Source organism: Centroberyx affinis, unplaced genomic scaffold (genome assembly GCF_046629955.1).
Source record: "Centroberyx affinis isolate AG114_WGS23_722 - 3 ecotype Tasmania unplaced genomic scaffold, CSIRO-AGI_Caff_v1 ptg003379l_1, whole genome shotgun sequence".
In the NCBI taxonomy this organism is placed as follows: domain Eukaryota; kingdom Metazoa; phylum Chordata; class Actinopteri; order Beryciformes; family Berycidae; genus Centroberyx; species Centroberyx affinis.
This window is the reverse complement of record NW_027281368.1, coordinates 20,298-33,642: the sequence shown is the minus strand read 5'-3', so window position 1 is coordinate 33,642 and position 13,345 is coordinate 20,298. Positions and strand designations below refer to the sequence as shown.

Below are 13,345 nucleotides of genomic sequence, written 5' to 3'. Positions count from 1 at the left end.
GGTGGAGACAAGGTGAAAGTAAATTAATGGTTCACTATTTCATATCAAAATGAAAAATGAATTTCTGGAGAAAGAGCTGAAATTGTTAGTATAAAAAAAATGTACAGTGCTTCAAATAAAATCTATTATGTAAAACAATAATAAACCAAACAATGAAAACAAGTTTTACTCAATCATGACCACTATCTTGTTAGACTCCGTTAAGGGTATGTTCTTCCTCCTGAAGTTGTTGATTCAAGGATTACTGGAATTCTCATACGGTAAAAACAGTGTACTTTACATATTAGAAAACAGTTTTCATAAATTTAAATACACAATATGCCATGCATAATAACTTTGCTTTAATGCTCATCAATTGTTAGGGATCTTATCCCTGTGCTTCCAGCATATAACCATAATCCATTCACTATGCAAAAAATACACAAACAAGGCCAAAAGGTGCAACAATCACAAAAAGCCTCCATTTCTTACTGTTATATAAAGTAGTGACTCAACTACTTCATGATACATTTTAGAAATAAAGTTATTGGACTGTATAAATTATTTCCAGTTTTGTAATTATGTTTTAAATATGAATATATTATATAGGTTATCAGATTATCTGCAGTAATTTGGGAATGAAGTTTACAAATCCTATGATAATCTCACTCCCAGGTAGTACATCTAAACATTGATTCTAATAGTCACAGTATAAAATGCCTTTTCTACAAAAAGGAACATTTTACAATTTGAGAAGGAAGTGAAACTTGGCAAACATATGGCAGTAACATCTGTTATATCATCACAAATTCTTAGTTCCCCACATCCGGTCCATGGCCAACACACAGTGCAGTCCCTTCTTCTGCTACCCTTTCACAGCCCTGACCTCCGAACTTCAGCAGAGCTGAGTGAACAATTACATGTTTGATGTTGATTTGTAATTGGACTAAGATGAATTTAGTGTTTTCTTCCTCTTTACTCCAGTAGAGACAAGTTCAACTACAGCATTATCAAACCGTTCAACAGTGTAACAAACCATAAAGCCAGTAGCGTAATTAGTTTAAATAAGATGTTACTATAGTATGTAGGCCTACAGCCTTATCACACAGGCATAAGAGCAAATAGGTATGAGTGATAACACCCCTGGATGTTATGAACAGCAAGTGGCAGTGGAGCGAGGCTTTCGGTGGAGGTTGACTGTGTCCGTGGGGATGAGGTGGTCCGTCCTCTCCTCCATTGCCAACACTCTCCGCACTGCCTCCTCAAAGGCCACCGCTACGTTGGTGGCGTCCTTGGCACTGGTCTCATAGTAGGGGTAGTCACCGTTCTCCTGGCACCACTGCTGGGCATCCTCAGCAGACACCTGCCTCTCTGACACGTCCAGCTTGTTCCCCAGGACCACAAATGGGAACTTCTCCGGCTCCTTGACATCTGCATAGTAGATGAACTCCTTCTTCCAGTTGCCTAAGTTGAGGAAACTCTGGTTGTCATCAACACTGAAGGTGAGCAGGCAGCAGTCAGAGCCACGGTAGAAGGGAGTCCTCAGGCTGCGGAAGCGCTCCTGGCCAGCCGTGTCCCAGATCTGAAGGGTCACCATGTGGCCATCTACCTCCAGGTCCTTGTTGAGGAACTCCACGCCGATGGTGTGGAAAAGGTGTGTGTCAAACTTGTTGGTGACATAGCGATTCATGAGGGAACTCTTTCCCACACCGCCATCACCAAGCAGAATGACTTTCAGCAGGGATGTCTTTGTTGTCATGGCTGTTCACGCCTCCTTAACCACTTTATAGGGAATTACCTAATGGGAAGATGCAATGTGTGCACGTTATTTATTAACCACACAACACCATAACATCGGTTTGGCAGAGAGTACTGCAATCCAGCACCAGTTAATTTAGGACAGACAGGTTTTGGTGGATGAATGAGGCTTTTCTGTGAGACAGTGAGCCTGTCCTTGCCTATTTATTTGTCTCACCCGTGCTTGATTTCGATCTCCTCCTCCACTTGTCCGGATCATGTGCTGTAGACACTGGTCCTCAGTCACATGCGCCTCTGTTTCATGTTGGTCTGAGCAGCCATATAGCTAACGTTCAACCAACTGTAACACAGTAACAAGCAATAGGTTTCCTGATTAACAGCTGGCCCAGCAGTTACAGTAGAGAACCCCCCCTTCCCGTATAGCTAACGTTAGCATTACAGTAAAGCACTTTATCTGCTACCAAACGTTAAATACACTGACCCCAAGAAGCCTTACTAACGCAGCCAAAATCTTTGTCCCGTGGTTTATTAACATTACAACAGTGGTGACTTTAACATGTAACGCTAGTCAAGAAAAAATGACTTATAGAGCTACCAGCTGACTGTCTGCTAAGCTAGGTTAACGTTAGTGAGAAAACCAAGGCAGCACAGCTAATGTTAATGTTAGCTAGCTAAGGTTTACTTGGCAGCAAACTGTCTAGTTTCAGTACCTTGCTGAGTCGGTCTGGCAGCTGTTCTGTCGACAAGAAGTAAATCACGAAATAACTGAAATGATGTTACTACAGATGCTTGACAGCTCCTCGCGTTGGCGTGGCTATAAATAACGTCAGGTCGCACAATTTCCTGGGGAACTCGAAAGACTTGATGCTAACGTTTCTAGCTGCTAACAAGCTAACTAACGTTAGCTACACAGACGGTTTTGGGTCATGTGATCTGGTCAAACACAAACATGCAGCGTTTAGGTAACGTTCCATGCGAATATAGTCCTTATAGTCATAATATGTCTTCCACATATTGAAAGTATTATCGACATTATACAGTTCTTCTAGAAAAAGTTACAGTCTCGCCATTTAATAAATATTTGCAAACCAAGCGGGCGTCTTATCCGGCATATGCCAATGAAGATAATCAAGTCACTGAGCATTGAGTGTTCTCATCTGCAGCCGAGTCTCTCGACCTGGAACGCATCTTTTGTAGCGTGTACTGTGCAGGCAACACCACGAGAGAGCGATGTTTATCTGTCAGCATCCCAGTTGACTACATTGAAAGCTAAAACAGTCTGGGAGGACCAGGTAAAGCCACATGGCCTTACAGAAAAAGACTGGATGACACCCACCTGATACATGGAACCGGACTTTCACTGAAAGGTATGAGTCCGACTTAAAGTAGCCAAATCTTACACTGCATAGCACCAGTGAAGTTAAACCACAGTATGGTGCCGCCAGGTACTGCATTCCCTCACCCATGTCTCTACGCTTTTAATGCACAAATTATCTTCAAAATCCACATAAAACCTCGGTAAAATGCTGAATCAGCAAATTAGTTTTTGTCTATGCCATCGCATGAGTTCACAGTAGCCTAAACTCATAACAGGCTGACGTTAACAGGGGAGAATAACGAGAAAGAGCCACTTCCAAAAACTCAGGAAACATCTGCGTTCATCCAACAAAGGTGTAAATTGGCTCACATGAATACATTTCCAGTGATATCTGAGATGCATATTTGTGGTTCATTCTTGTCCCAAAACACACAGTTACATTTGGTTTAGGTGGTGGCATTTCAGAATTCAGTCTGGAAGGAATCCATCCAGACTGAATTATTCCCCTAAATTGTCCACATACTTTATCATAGTGGGACTTTGTCTACCTGACACTCATGCATCAGTAACACTATGTGGCTTTTGTTGGTGACACTACATAGGTTTATGATGCCATGCTATTCATTTCCATTGCCCACTCTCCTTTTGATGATGATAGATTTCTGTTTGCAGTAGCCTATAGCTGATATGATTGAGGAGTATATGAGCGTTCAGGTGTAAAATCACACAATGTATGAGAAAAATGACACGGTAGACCAACTTAGAAAAAAAAACATTTAAATGTAATAATACAATATGAAAGCATAATTTACAGCAGTTATGCATTGACACTTTTGATCATTCAAACTAACCAGCCTTCAAAAAGAGTTATTAATCTAAGATGCATTTTAATTCACCTAAGAATTCACATTACATGTCATAGATAATTTTCAGTTAAATTCAGCAAGGCACATATCACATACACAGCAAAGGACTAAGCACAATACTGTTTCTATAGACATAACTAACAGACAAAGATTGGCATTTCCACCTAAGCCTGAGATCTGAGTTATCTGTATCATAAGAGAGCACAATACACTATTTGAAACTATTATGTCTTTTTCAAATCACGATAGAAGATGTTGATGTAGCAGCATGGTGGTGTTAACTGAAGGGACCTTGCATGCACCAATTGCTCTTAATCTTCCCTTGAGTTCATGTTCTGTATCCTTTATATTATTTTTGGATAAACTGTGGAGATACCACAGGAGAATATGAATGCATGCTTTAAGAAATATCAATTATGGAAAGTCAAGAAACTCCACAGGGAAGAGAACACAGTCGGGGTAAGAAACGGGAATCCTTGACATATTTGTGTGAGATTTTCAATTTGTTGATCAGGAGCGGAGATTCTTAAAAGACCCTGTCATCCTCTTGACAGGGGCCTGAGGTCAGCACAACGTTGTCCAGCCCAATCTCTCCTCCAACACCTCGGCCACGCTCAGCTTCAAAGACCATCTGCAGGCAAGTAGATGTTATCATTATATGTTTATGTGGTAAACTTCATTTCTATATTGAGTGAACAATCTGGAGTTTGTATTCCAACCATATTGTAAACCCAGTGAATCTGACATTTAAGAGCAAAATCTGTTATAGCTGGTCAGGATGTGTACAAGTATGGTAGCTGCAAATGTGGCTTTGGTTCGTGACACTGCATAGACTCATGTTACTATCCTATTTATTTGCTACAAGTGAATAGTAAATGACTCACAGATTCTGGGGCCTCCTCCTTCCACGCCACAGTGAGGAGCTCCGTCTGCCAGCCTTGGTCTCTGCTGTGGCTCTGCTCCCACACCGGGTAGGCATTGTTATCTAGCAGCACCCTAAGGGTGCCCACGTTGTTGCCCAGCATACGGTAGTCAAAGGTCAGACAGAAGCTGCCCTGCTTGGTCCGGTCACTGAGAAGCAGCTTCAGCTTGGCCACATCCGCCTGTTCCCCCAGAAGCCCACTCATGGCCATGTAGTACTCAGCACCTGGAAGGGTTTGCAGGGATTAGAAGGGATACAACCAATCTGAATTCAACTCAACTGATTTATCAATGCTGTTATCTTGAGGATTAGCCTTCATCAACCCCTGTACAAATCAAAGACAGTATAAAATGAATATTGATGTGACTATTTACCATTTTCGTGGTAGGCTACACTCCAGTCCATATCATCACCCTTGTCCTGCACCCACTCACATGCTCCCTGATCGAAGTTGCAGTCCATGATGAACTCTAGAGGATTAAAAGGGTTATCAAATTATCAATATTGAGTCAACAGTCATTATAATGTGCTGACAGATGAACCGATGGTTGATTACCCTCCTGAACTGGTGCTATTTCGATTTCTTTGACTTCTGTGGCAGGGCCAAATACTGATTCAAAGTCCTCTGATGCTGCGGAGGAAGACAGCGGAAGAGAAGTCCATGTCAAGACATAGAGTATCAACTTAATGCTATTAAATAATGGTAAATATGATGCTCATTCGTTACATGAAAAAGGATAGATACAAAATATATTAGGATTACACTATGACTACTACACATAAATCTACTTATATAATGTTGCCCTATCAAAATATGACATCAGCTTATTTGTCCATGAATTCCTCAGAAAATATGTGAACTTAAACAACCATTCCAAAATTATGCAGTGAAGAGATTTTCCCTTATGAAACAAAAGACAGAGTGGGGCTTGTAGTCAACAGGTGTGGACTTGCCCTGCTGTCACTCACGTCTTGAGATGGCACGTTGCAACCCCAGGATATAGTACCCCAAAGCATTTTAAAGCTCTTGCAACAAACTTCCCCCATGGTAAGTAGCCTTCGACAGGCAGATGTGTGACAGCTGGGGTTATTGAACCTGCTCAGCCATGGTGGGCTGGTGTTAGAGAGGACTAGAGTGCTGATGACAGACTTTCCTACTGAGAGTCAAGTCTGTTTGCACAACAGCTGTTTTGGGGAAAACATAATAAAAGGCTTGGAGGCTCCGTACCCTCCCTCCCTTCCTCACCCTCCTCCTAGGAGATGGGGAGTAGGCCCAGGATAAGTTGTGTCCCTGGGCTCTCACATGCCGACAGACTAGAATTCCTCCCTGGAGGTGATGGATGTCTCGGGGCCTGTCTCCTCTTGCTACCTGAGTTCTTACACAGACTCAATTGGTTGGTTGTTTCCATAAAGATCAAGACTAGTGGTGAAAGGCAGCCTCGTTTATGGGTTTTCTCAATGAGAGGCATACCATTGCATGACTGCATTGCCCACTCTTCTATCAAATTTCTTCTGATGATACAGAGTCTGAAAATGTAGCCAAAAACTGTATAGATTTGCATTATGAGGAACATTGTAGTAGCAGCCACAATGTGTCTCTTGAACAAATGGATCGACTCAGATACTAAAATTGCCATCTTTTCCATTGTTGGATGCTAAAATCTTTATACTCTTGAATGTTTTTGTATTGTGGGTATTTGCCAATTCTTAAAGGTTATGAAAGAGTTTAGAAAAATGTCACTGAGGCCCTTTATTTTCCTCCAAGAGAGCTGGATATGTGACATTTTTTAGTTTTTAACTCTACTGTTTCCTCCTCTTTCCTATGGCTTCTTGTCTGCTCTCCCTGTCTGGGGTTGTTTCCTTGATGGTCAGCATTTGTCTTTCAACATCTGTTTTTTTTTTCCTTTGTCTTCGGGCCAAAACTCTCCACTAAAGTTCAGCAGTCTTTTGAAAAGGGGCAGAAGTTTGCAGCGATGGATAGATTATGTCAATGTTTGATTACATTGATAATGAGTAGGCTATGACTTTAATAAAAAAAAAAAAAACAGCATCAGCAGTGAACTGTACAGGTTCCCTCTTCAGGTACGCTGGAGGGCATTCTTTACTCTATCACATGCTATCACAGTGATTTGGCTCACAGTGCTTTATGAGAATAATCAACATGGCTGGGACCCTCCTTTGGTCAATCAGATATATATTGTTCTTCATTGAAAAATTAGGTATATTTTATATGAATAAGAAGAATGTCTGTTTCTCTTGTTAGTAGCATCAAACCTCCCAAGAAGAGTCAGCTCTCTGCACTCATGGAGGAGTTTTCTGAGGACCACATGGAGAACATGAACCAAAAGGCCCCTTGGCTCTCTGGTCCAGGGCTTAAAGCTGACCTATTCTAGTGAAATGGTAATCCTCAGGCTAATGCTGTCTGACAGACCAGCACTTTTCTGCTGGGTTAGCATCTTAAATGTGCTTAACTGGGAAAAGTAAGGCACTCTGTCCAGTCTCAAATTTGGCAAACCACTGTTTCTGTGCTTAGTTAGAGCACGCTGATAATCACATTTAATTATTGGAATTAGAGATTTTGCATAGAGGACGCATGGGATAGTCTCCCTTCAAGCACAGCCAAGAAACTTGAAGCCGAAGAAATGTGTGGGTTTTGTGCCTGTAATTAGGGCAGGGCTTAGCCATCATAAATTCTCTTTGACTGGAGACATCTGTAAGAAGTGGCCAGAGAGGATGTGGCTTTGTTACAGATGCAAAGGGCTAGTAGAGAGAGTAAACAGATGGCCAGATGGGTCATTAGGTCAGTATATGAATGGACCCAGAACCTCAACACCTAACATAACTTGGTGTATGTTTGTAAAGGCTTCGATTCAGCTCAGTTCCTTAATTGCATTTCTTTCTTGAAGACTTGAAGGCCACTTTAGCTGCCTGCTAAAAAATGATAAATGTATTCAAATAAATGAGTGCTGTGTAAACACAAGTGTGAAATGTCTATAGGAACATACTGAGCTTGTTTAACCAGTGGTATGTTTAATTAATTTGGGACCACCCAGGGTGCTAATAAAGCAGGATTACTGTAATGGAGCCGAGAGAAAGGAGGCTTACTGAAAACATCTCCTCTTGGGTTGAGCTGGTTGTCTTCCTCCTCTTCCTCCTCCTCCTCTTCTTCCTCAGGAAACCTATCCTGCTCTGGGAACTCAACCTGCCCCTCAGCCGGGCTGCCGATGTAGACCTCTCCATCATAGTCAAACGGCTGCTCGCGGATCTTGGGAGGCGGCGTCGCTACCGGTTCGGGGATAATATTTTTGATGTCCTCATTGTCCGGCTTACCTCCCAGAATCCTGGGCCTCACTGGGGAGTCTGGGATGGCTGCAGGCAGGAAGAGGAGTCAGCTTAGACTTCTGGAACTACAATTACAACTGGCAACCATGTTGCCAGGGTTTAGATGTGTATGATTTGTTTGTGAGCCACTTACAAACCATAGTCATATATTTTGCAGCTGTTGTTGTCATGTCAAAGACTCCTCTGCAGTTAGTCCAGTTCATGGATAAAGTAAATTATTTTTCCACTGGAGCAATAATTATCAAAGAGGACAAGAGGACAGACAGGAATATCCTACTCCATGCAGTTGAAGCATGACAGCTACATTCATTGCACATGGTTTAAATTAGTGTCTCAAATGCACAAGCATAGATATGCAGTATATACAGGGTCTGAAATGGTTTCATGCTGAGAATTCCACGTCTCATATCAAGCTGTATGTGCTGTGGGTATACAGGACTGCCAGCCAGGAGCAAGGTAGAGAGTGGGGGGAAGAGTTCATGACGGTAGGCGAGAGGAGGGGAGGAACGGGGTTGCACGGCGAGGAGTAAACAGCCGAAGCAGGGTCTTGGATTCCACGCAATCTCACCATTGAGGAAATCATCTGCACTGCCTTTGTCTCCATCCCACACGCTCTGATAAAATGGCTTGACTACAAAACATAAAGGCATCTTCATTTACACTGAGACCTCTGGCCTGTGCTCGTCTTTAATGTGTCACTCAGCTACGTAAGGCGTCACCTGTTAATATCTGTGGTCTGGTTCAAGGAGTACACTGAGACCTGCTTTATCCCTGTCCTTCAAAAGGCTGGCTACAGTACAATGACATGATATTTACACAGGTGTGCTTTCAATCTGTGGCTCTTTCTCGCTAACATCTGTAAAGAGCAAAGGGGTCTGAAAACAGGAAACTAGCCTTGGCAGGACTGCTGTTTGCCGATGTTTTAAGAGCCCAGATGAAATATGTGGCTGTAAAACTGCTAATATCAGCCTTACTCACATAGGCCTAAACTGCCTGAGACATTATGAGCTATTTAAATCTATTATTAATGTATTATTTGCTGAAAATAAACTCTGGCTTTATTTGTCCAGCTTTAGAGCACATCAAAAGGTTTCCCTAAAACTAATTAATTCATATTTCTGTGTAGTGGATCTCGGATCTCACCAGAGCATTCAAAGCCATTGCCTCTGAAGCCAGACTTGCACCTGCACTTGTAGGATCCTTGAGTGTTCAGACACACAGCATGGTGGCTGCACTTGTGGGTGCTGGCTGCGCACTCATCAAGGTCTGGAATTGGAAGAAGGCCTATTTGTACCTCTACAAGCAGGATTTATTGCACAGTTTTTTTCCTCAATAAACATGTATACCTTACCTACACAGTCATATTTGCCATCAACATATTTCAGGTCATAGCCATTCTGGCACTTGCAGTAGTAGCTGCCGAAGGTGTTGACACATTGTCTGTTGAATGGGCAGAGGTTCTTTCCAGTTACACATTCGTCAATATCTGAAGGGAAACAAAGACAGGCAAGAAATTAATGGCCTATGGTTCCACATGCATCCGGAGTCCTGTCCTTCACTGCATCACCACAATTTTTTTATTTTTCCCCTGTTACCAAAATGACAAATTGGATCTGTCTGTGTTTTGTGGGAAGAAATACAGCTCCAGTGTATCCATCTGACTTACCAACCAGGAATGTGAAAGCCACATAATAGAATCCCTACAGAATTTTGTCTTGACCCCCTTCCACTGAATGCAGTAACTCTAAATCCACGAGACAGAGGGTTAGGGCGATGGCATCCAGGGAATGCTGTTTATTCACAAAGTTTCCCCTGTATATTCCTTACTCAGAAGTAGGCCTATTGCTCTATGTTAGCTTTCACTCACACCTTACGCCTATCTCCTTCTAGGGAATCTGCCATCGTATTTGACATATGTTTTCCCTTACATGACAGTATGTAATTTTGTCAGCACTCAAACAATCAATGTGCCAATACTGATGACTGAGTGTGGTGGTAATTATCGTCAGTCTTGCTCACCTACACAGGTCCTCTCATCTGGCCCCAGCTGCAGCCCCGCAGATGGGCAGAGACAGCGGATCTCCCCCTGTACTTCCTCACAGCCGTACTGACAGTGGGCAAGTGAACACGTCCTGGAGTCTACACACACGCACATACACACACGCATTCATACACACACGCATTCATACAGACCCAAAATCAGCAAGGTTGATATATTTTCAAATGTTTCCATTGAATCCATGGATAGTGGACAGACGGGACTCACTGGCGCAGGATCCATCAGGCATCAAGGTGTATCCGTTGAGGCAGTAGCACATGTAGCTGCCATAGGTGTTCATGCAGCGATGTTCACAGGGACGAGGCTTCAGGCCGCACTCATTCAGATCTAGAAAAGAGACTCGCCATCATTTTCTCACCTGCAACGGCTTCTTTTCTGATAGTTTAAATATCCAGATCAAACACAGGAAGTATGGATTTAAAGTAGCTTGTAAAGTGAGCTATCCACTGGAAATTTGATTGTCATGAAGCCAGTTTGACCCATGTTTTCCATCCCCTCTTTACTGACCCCAATTACTGACCTTGATTACATGTCTTTCCGGTGTATCCTGGGAAACACTTGCATTTGTTGGGGCCAACACACTCTCCGTGCTTGCAGCCATGCTCACACTGAGCTGGTAAAGCGTTTAACATGAAGAAAATACCACCAGCAGCATTGGTGGTTGGAGAAAGACGGGTTATAGTCAAACCACACAGTTCTATTATACAGTCCAGGGTTTTCAATCTGAAAAGTAATTTCCTCCACATTTGCTGGGACAGGAAAATATCTTACCACAAAAGAATAACAAATTTGAGAACACCGTCTATTGTGAAGGGGAATTTAGATTAATTCTCTTCATTTATTTATTTTTTGGTGTATTAAAGAATACATTTGATTAAGAGATCACCAATAAGTTTATCATGCAGTGACTATAAAGCAGTCTTTGGATCAATTGAGACTATTCTTACCCTCACACTGTCCTTTACTATTTTTCTTCCAGCCATAGCAACACTCCAGTCTCCTGCCGTAGCGACACACGCCTGGTTGGTTTCCAGTAGGGACTTGTCGGTAGTGCCTTTGTAGAAGAAGAGGGGATTAAAAGGAAATATGTCTTTTAACTGTCATAGCATTATTTAGAGCACTCCTCAATTAATGCATGGAATATCAGATGGCAAATTTGGCCTTTCAACAAAATCAAATTTTATTATTGATAGTGAAATATAGGCGCCTGTGGCCTTAAATTTCTAGGTTGTTACAAATTCAAGTATATTTAGGCCAAACAATTTCCCCATGTGTTGCTTTTGGGATAACAATCGATCCCAACACATCCATAGTCTCTTTTAGCTCTACCAAATGCAGGCTTTCAGGCAACCAATTATGGCCCTAATGGCAGTGGTGTGGAAAACAAACAACCTAAATAAAGTTTCCCCTTACTGGCTCCTAGGGAGAAAAGTGGGGCTCCCTATGGAGAAAAAGCGAGCAGACAGGATGTAGGCTACAGATGGAGAAGAGCACTCTAATCAGGCTCTTCTTGTGTTGCTCACTGATACCTCATGCATCACCCCACTTCCTCTTTATTTACCTTGATCCCCATCTGACTCCAGTTACTGGATTTACTGTGAAGTTATTCTCAGTCACTGCAGGCAAGTCAGCAGCACATTCGAAATAACCTACACAGCGATTACATTGCATGTGTATTTTTAAACTGTAAATTAGATTATTATGTTAATGTGCCACTTCCCATTGACTTTGTTGACTCTGGAAAAGTGAATATGTGGGGAATCCCTCTTGGGATCACAAATCTGAGCCTGCAGTGAATCTCAGCCATTAGGGTAACCCTCTAACCTCTAGCCCAGTGCCAAACTCTAATATCCCAGATGTTTAGCATTCAGGCGTCACAGGGGCAGAGTCCTAAAAGCAGCCTAGGCTCCAGTGGGACTGGAGGAATCTGAGACTTGATAGAAATCAACCAGAATAGCCCACAGGAGAGGGGCTTCTAAGTGTGACAGGTGTTCTTCAGTTATTAACAGTTGCTGTGCCACATTTAGCTGACACACTGTCATACCTCCCATAGTCTGCTGCTTGGCCAGGGGACAGTTAGTGTGCGCATGCCATCAAAACAACAGTTTTCCCTTGTAAAAATGTAAAGCACATATTGCAATGCAAACTATGGGGTTCATGTTACCAATTAGCTGCACTTGCAAGAATAACAAGCAGGAAGAAGTATTTAAAATGATAGTGATTCCTTTATAGGAGCAACAGGCAAATATACCATGGGTGACACATGTTACTTTGGTCATTGTTAACAGCACTTTTCAGACTCATTGTAACGTGACAATAACATTTATAGTACATAGAAATACCATTGACATCAGGTTGAGCACTTGACGGAGCAAATTTCCACAAAAGTAAACTTTACTTTACACCTGCTGGTCTCAGGGAAGAACCACACAATGCAGTATGAACCGCAACATGAAACATTCTGCTTCTCTAGTTAACAGACATTTTGGATTGTTGACTTACCTGTGGACATCTGCACTACCAGAGGAGATGTAGAACAGGAGACAAAGAGCACCGATCAAGGTGAATGGTTGCATGGCTCTAACTGTGTGCAGCCGGAGCGCTTTCTTTCCCACCGGCTTGACTTTGGTTGCTGTGAATTCTGACTATTCCTCCTGGGGGCTTACGCTCATTCAAATGCTTAGACAGGAAGAAGTCACAGTTGAGTCTTCACACAAGGAAAGCCGCAGTTCATGTGTTTCCTCGATACAAACTCAAACTCGCCTCCAGGGAAGAATCTCTCTCTCTCTCTCTCTCTCTCTCTCTCTCTCTCTCTCTCTCTCTCTCTCTCTCTCTCTCTCTCTCACTCTCTTGAAGGCAGTGGCTGTGCTCTATGTCCCATAATTTGCTTCCTCCTCTTTCTCTCTGAAATTCCAGAGGTGGGTTCAGTCTGTGAAATGACACTGTGCTGTGAGTAGGGTTAAGTTGTGACTGTTGGAGGCAGGGATGGTTAAGTGAGGGGGTGGGGATTATGTTGAGGGGTGCTCCACACCTCTCTTCACTGAAACCCTATACAGGACCACATGAAGCTCTTCCTGCAGATCACCAGCAGGGAGAAACCA

At 42.6% G+C, this 13,345-nt stretch overlaps 2 protein-coding genes across 3 annotated transcripts; both read right to left on the bottom strand.

Annotated features, from left to right (window-relative positions):
* Positions 1-1,129: 1,129 nt before the first annotated feature.
* On the bottom strand, positions 1,130-2,647 carry rab9a (RAB9A, member RAS oncogene family). The gene is made up of 3 exons (XM_071538965.1): positions 2,448-2,647; positions 1,955-2,077; positions 1,130-1,777 (listed from the first exon to the last, which is right to left on the bottom strand). The coding sequence occupies exon 3, from the start codon at positions 1,736-1,738 to the stop codon at positions 1,130-1,132; it is 609 nt and encodes a 202-aa protein (XP_071395066.1). The 5' UTR covers positions 1,739-1,777; positions 1,955-2,077; positions 2,448-2,647.
* Positions 2,648-3,815: 1,168 nt separating this feature from the next.
* egfl6 (EGF-like-domain, multiple 6) lies at positions 3,816-12,880 on the bottom strand. 2 transcript variants are annotated; one of them, XM_071538976.1, is made up of 14 exons: positions 12,747-12,820; positions 12,650-12,652; positions 11,192-11,298; positions 10,765-10,857; positions 10,452-10,571; positions 10,205-10,324; positions 9,537-9,671; positions 9,329-9,451; positions 8,754-8,816; positions 7,949-8,212; positions 5,400-5,474; positions 5,218-5,313; positions 4,806-5,068; positions 3,816-4,552 (listed from the first exon to the last, which is right to left on the bottom strand). In XM_071538976.1, the coding sequence occupies exons 1-14, from the start codon at positions 12,818-12,820 to the stop codon at positions 4,448-4,450; spliced, it is 1,641 nt and encodes a 546-aa protein (XP_071395077.1). In that variant the 3' UTR covers positions 3,816-4,447. The 2 variants fall into 2 exon arrangements, with proteins under 2 accessions (XP_071395077.1, XP_071395076.1); XM_071538975.1 differs by lacking the exon at positions 12,650-12,652 and having other exon boundaries at positions 12,747-12,880.
* Positions 12,881-13,345: the final 465 nt, after the last annotated feature.

What these genes read in the sequence shown, in the direction of transcription:
- egfl6 (XM_071538976.1), bottom strand. Translation starts at nt 12,820, where the DNA reads ATGCAACCATTCACCTTGATCGGTGCTCTTTGTCTCCTGTTCTACATC. An exon ending in CCCAAGAGGAGATGTTTTCA is followed by an intron (nt 5,475 to 7,948) that starts GTAAGCCTCCTT and finishes CTTCCTCCGCAG; the next exon opens with CATCAGAGGACTTTGAATCA. An exon ending in AGGAGGAGGCCCCAGAATCT is followed by an intron (nt 4,553 to 4,805) that starts GTGAGTCATTTA and finishes ACTTGCCTGCAG; the next exon opens with ATGGTCTTTGAAGCTGAGCG.
- rab9a (XM_071538965.1), bottom strand. Translation starts at nt 1,738, where the DNA reads ATGACAACAAAGACATCCCTGCTGAAAGTCATTCTGCTTGGTGATGGC.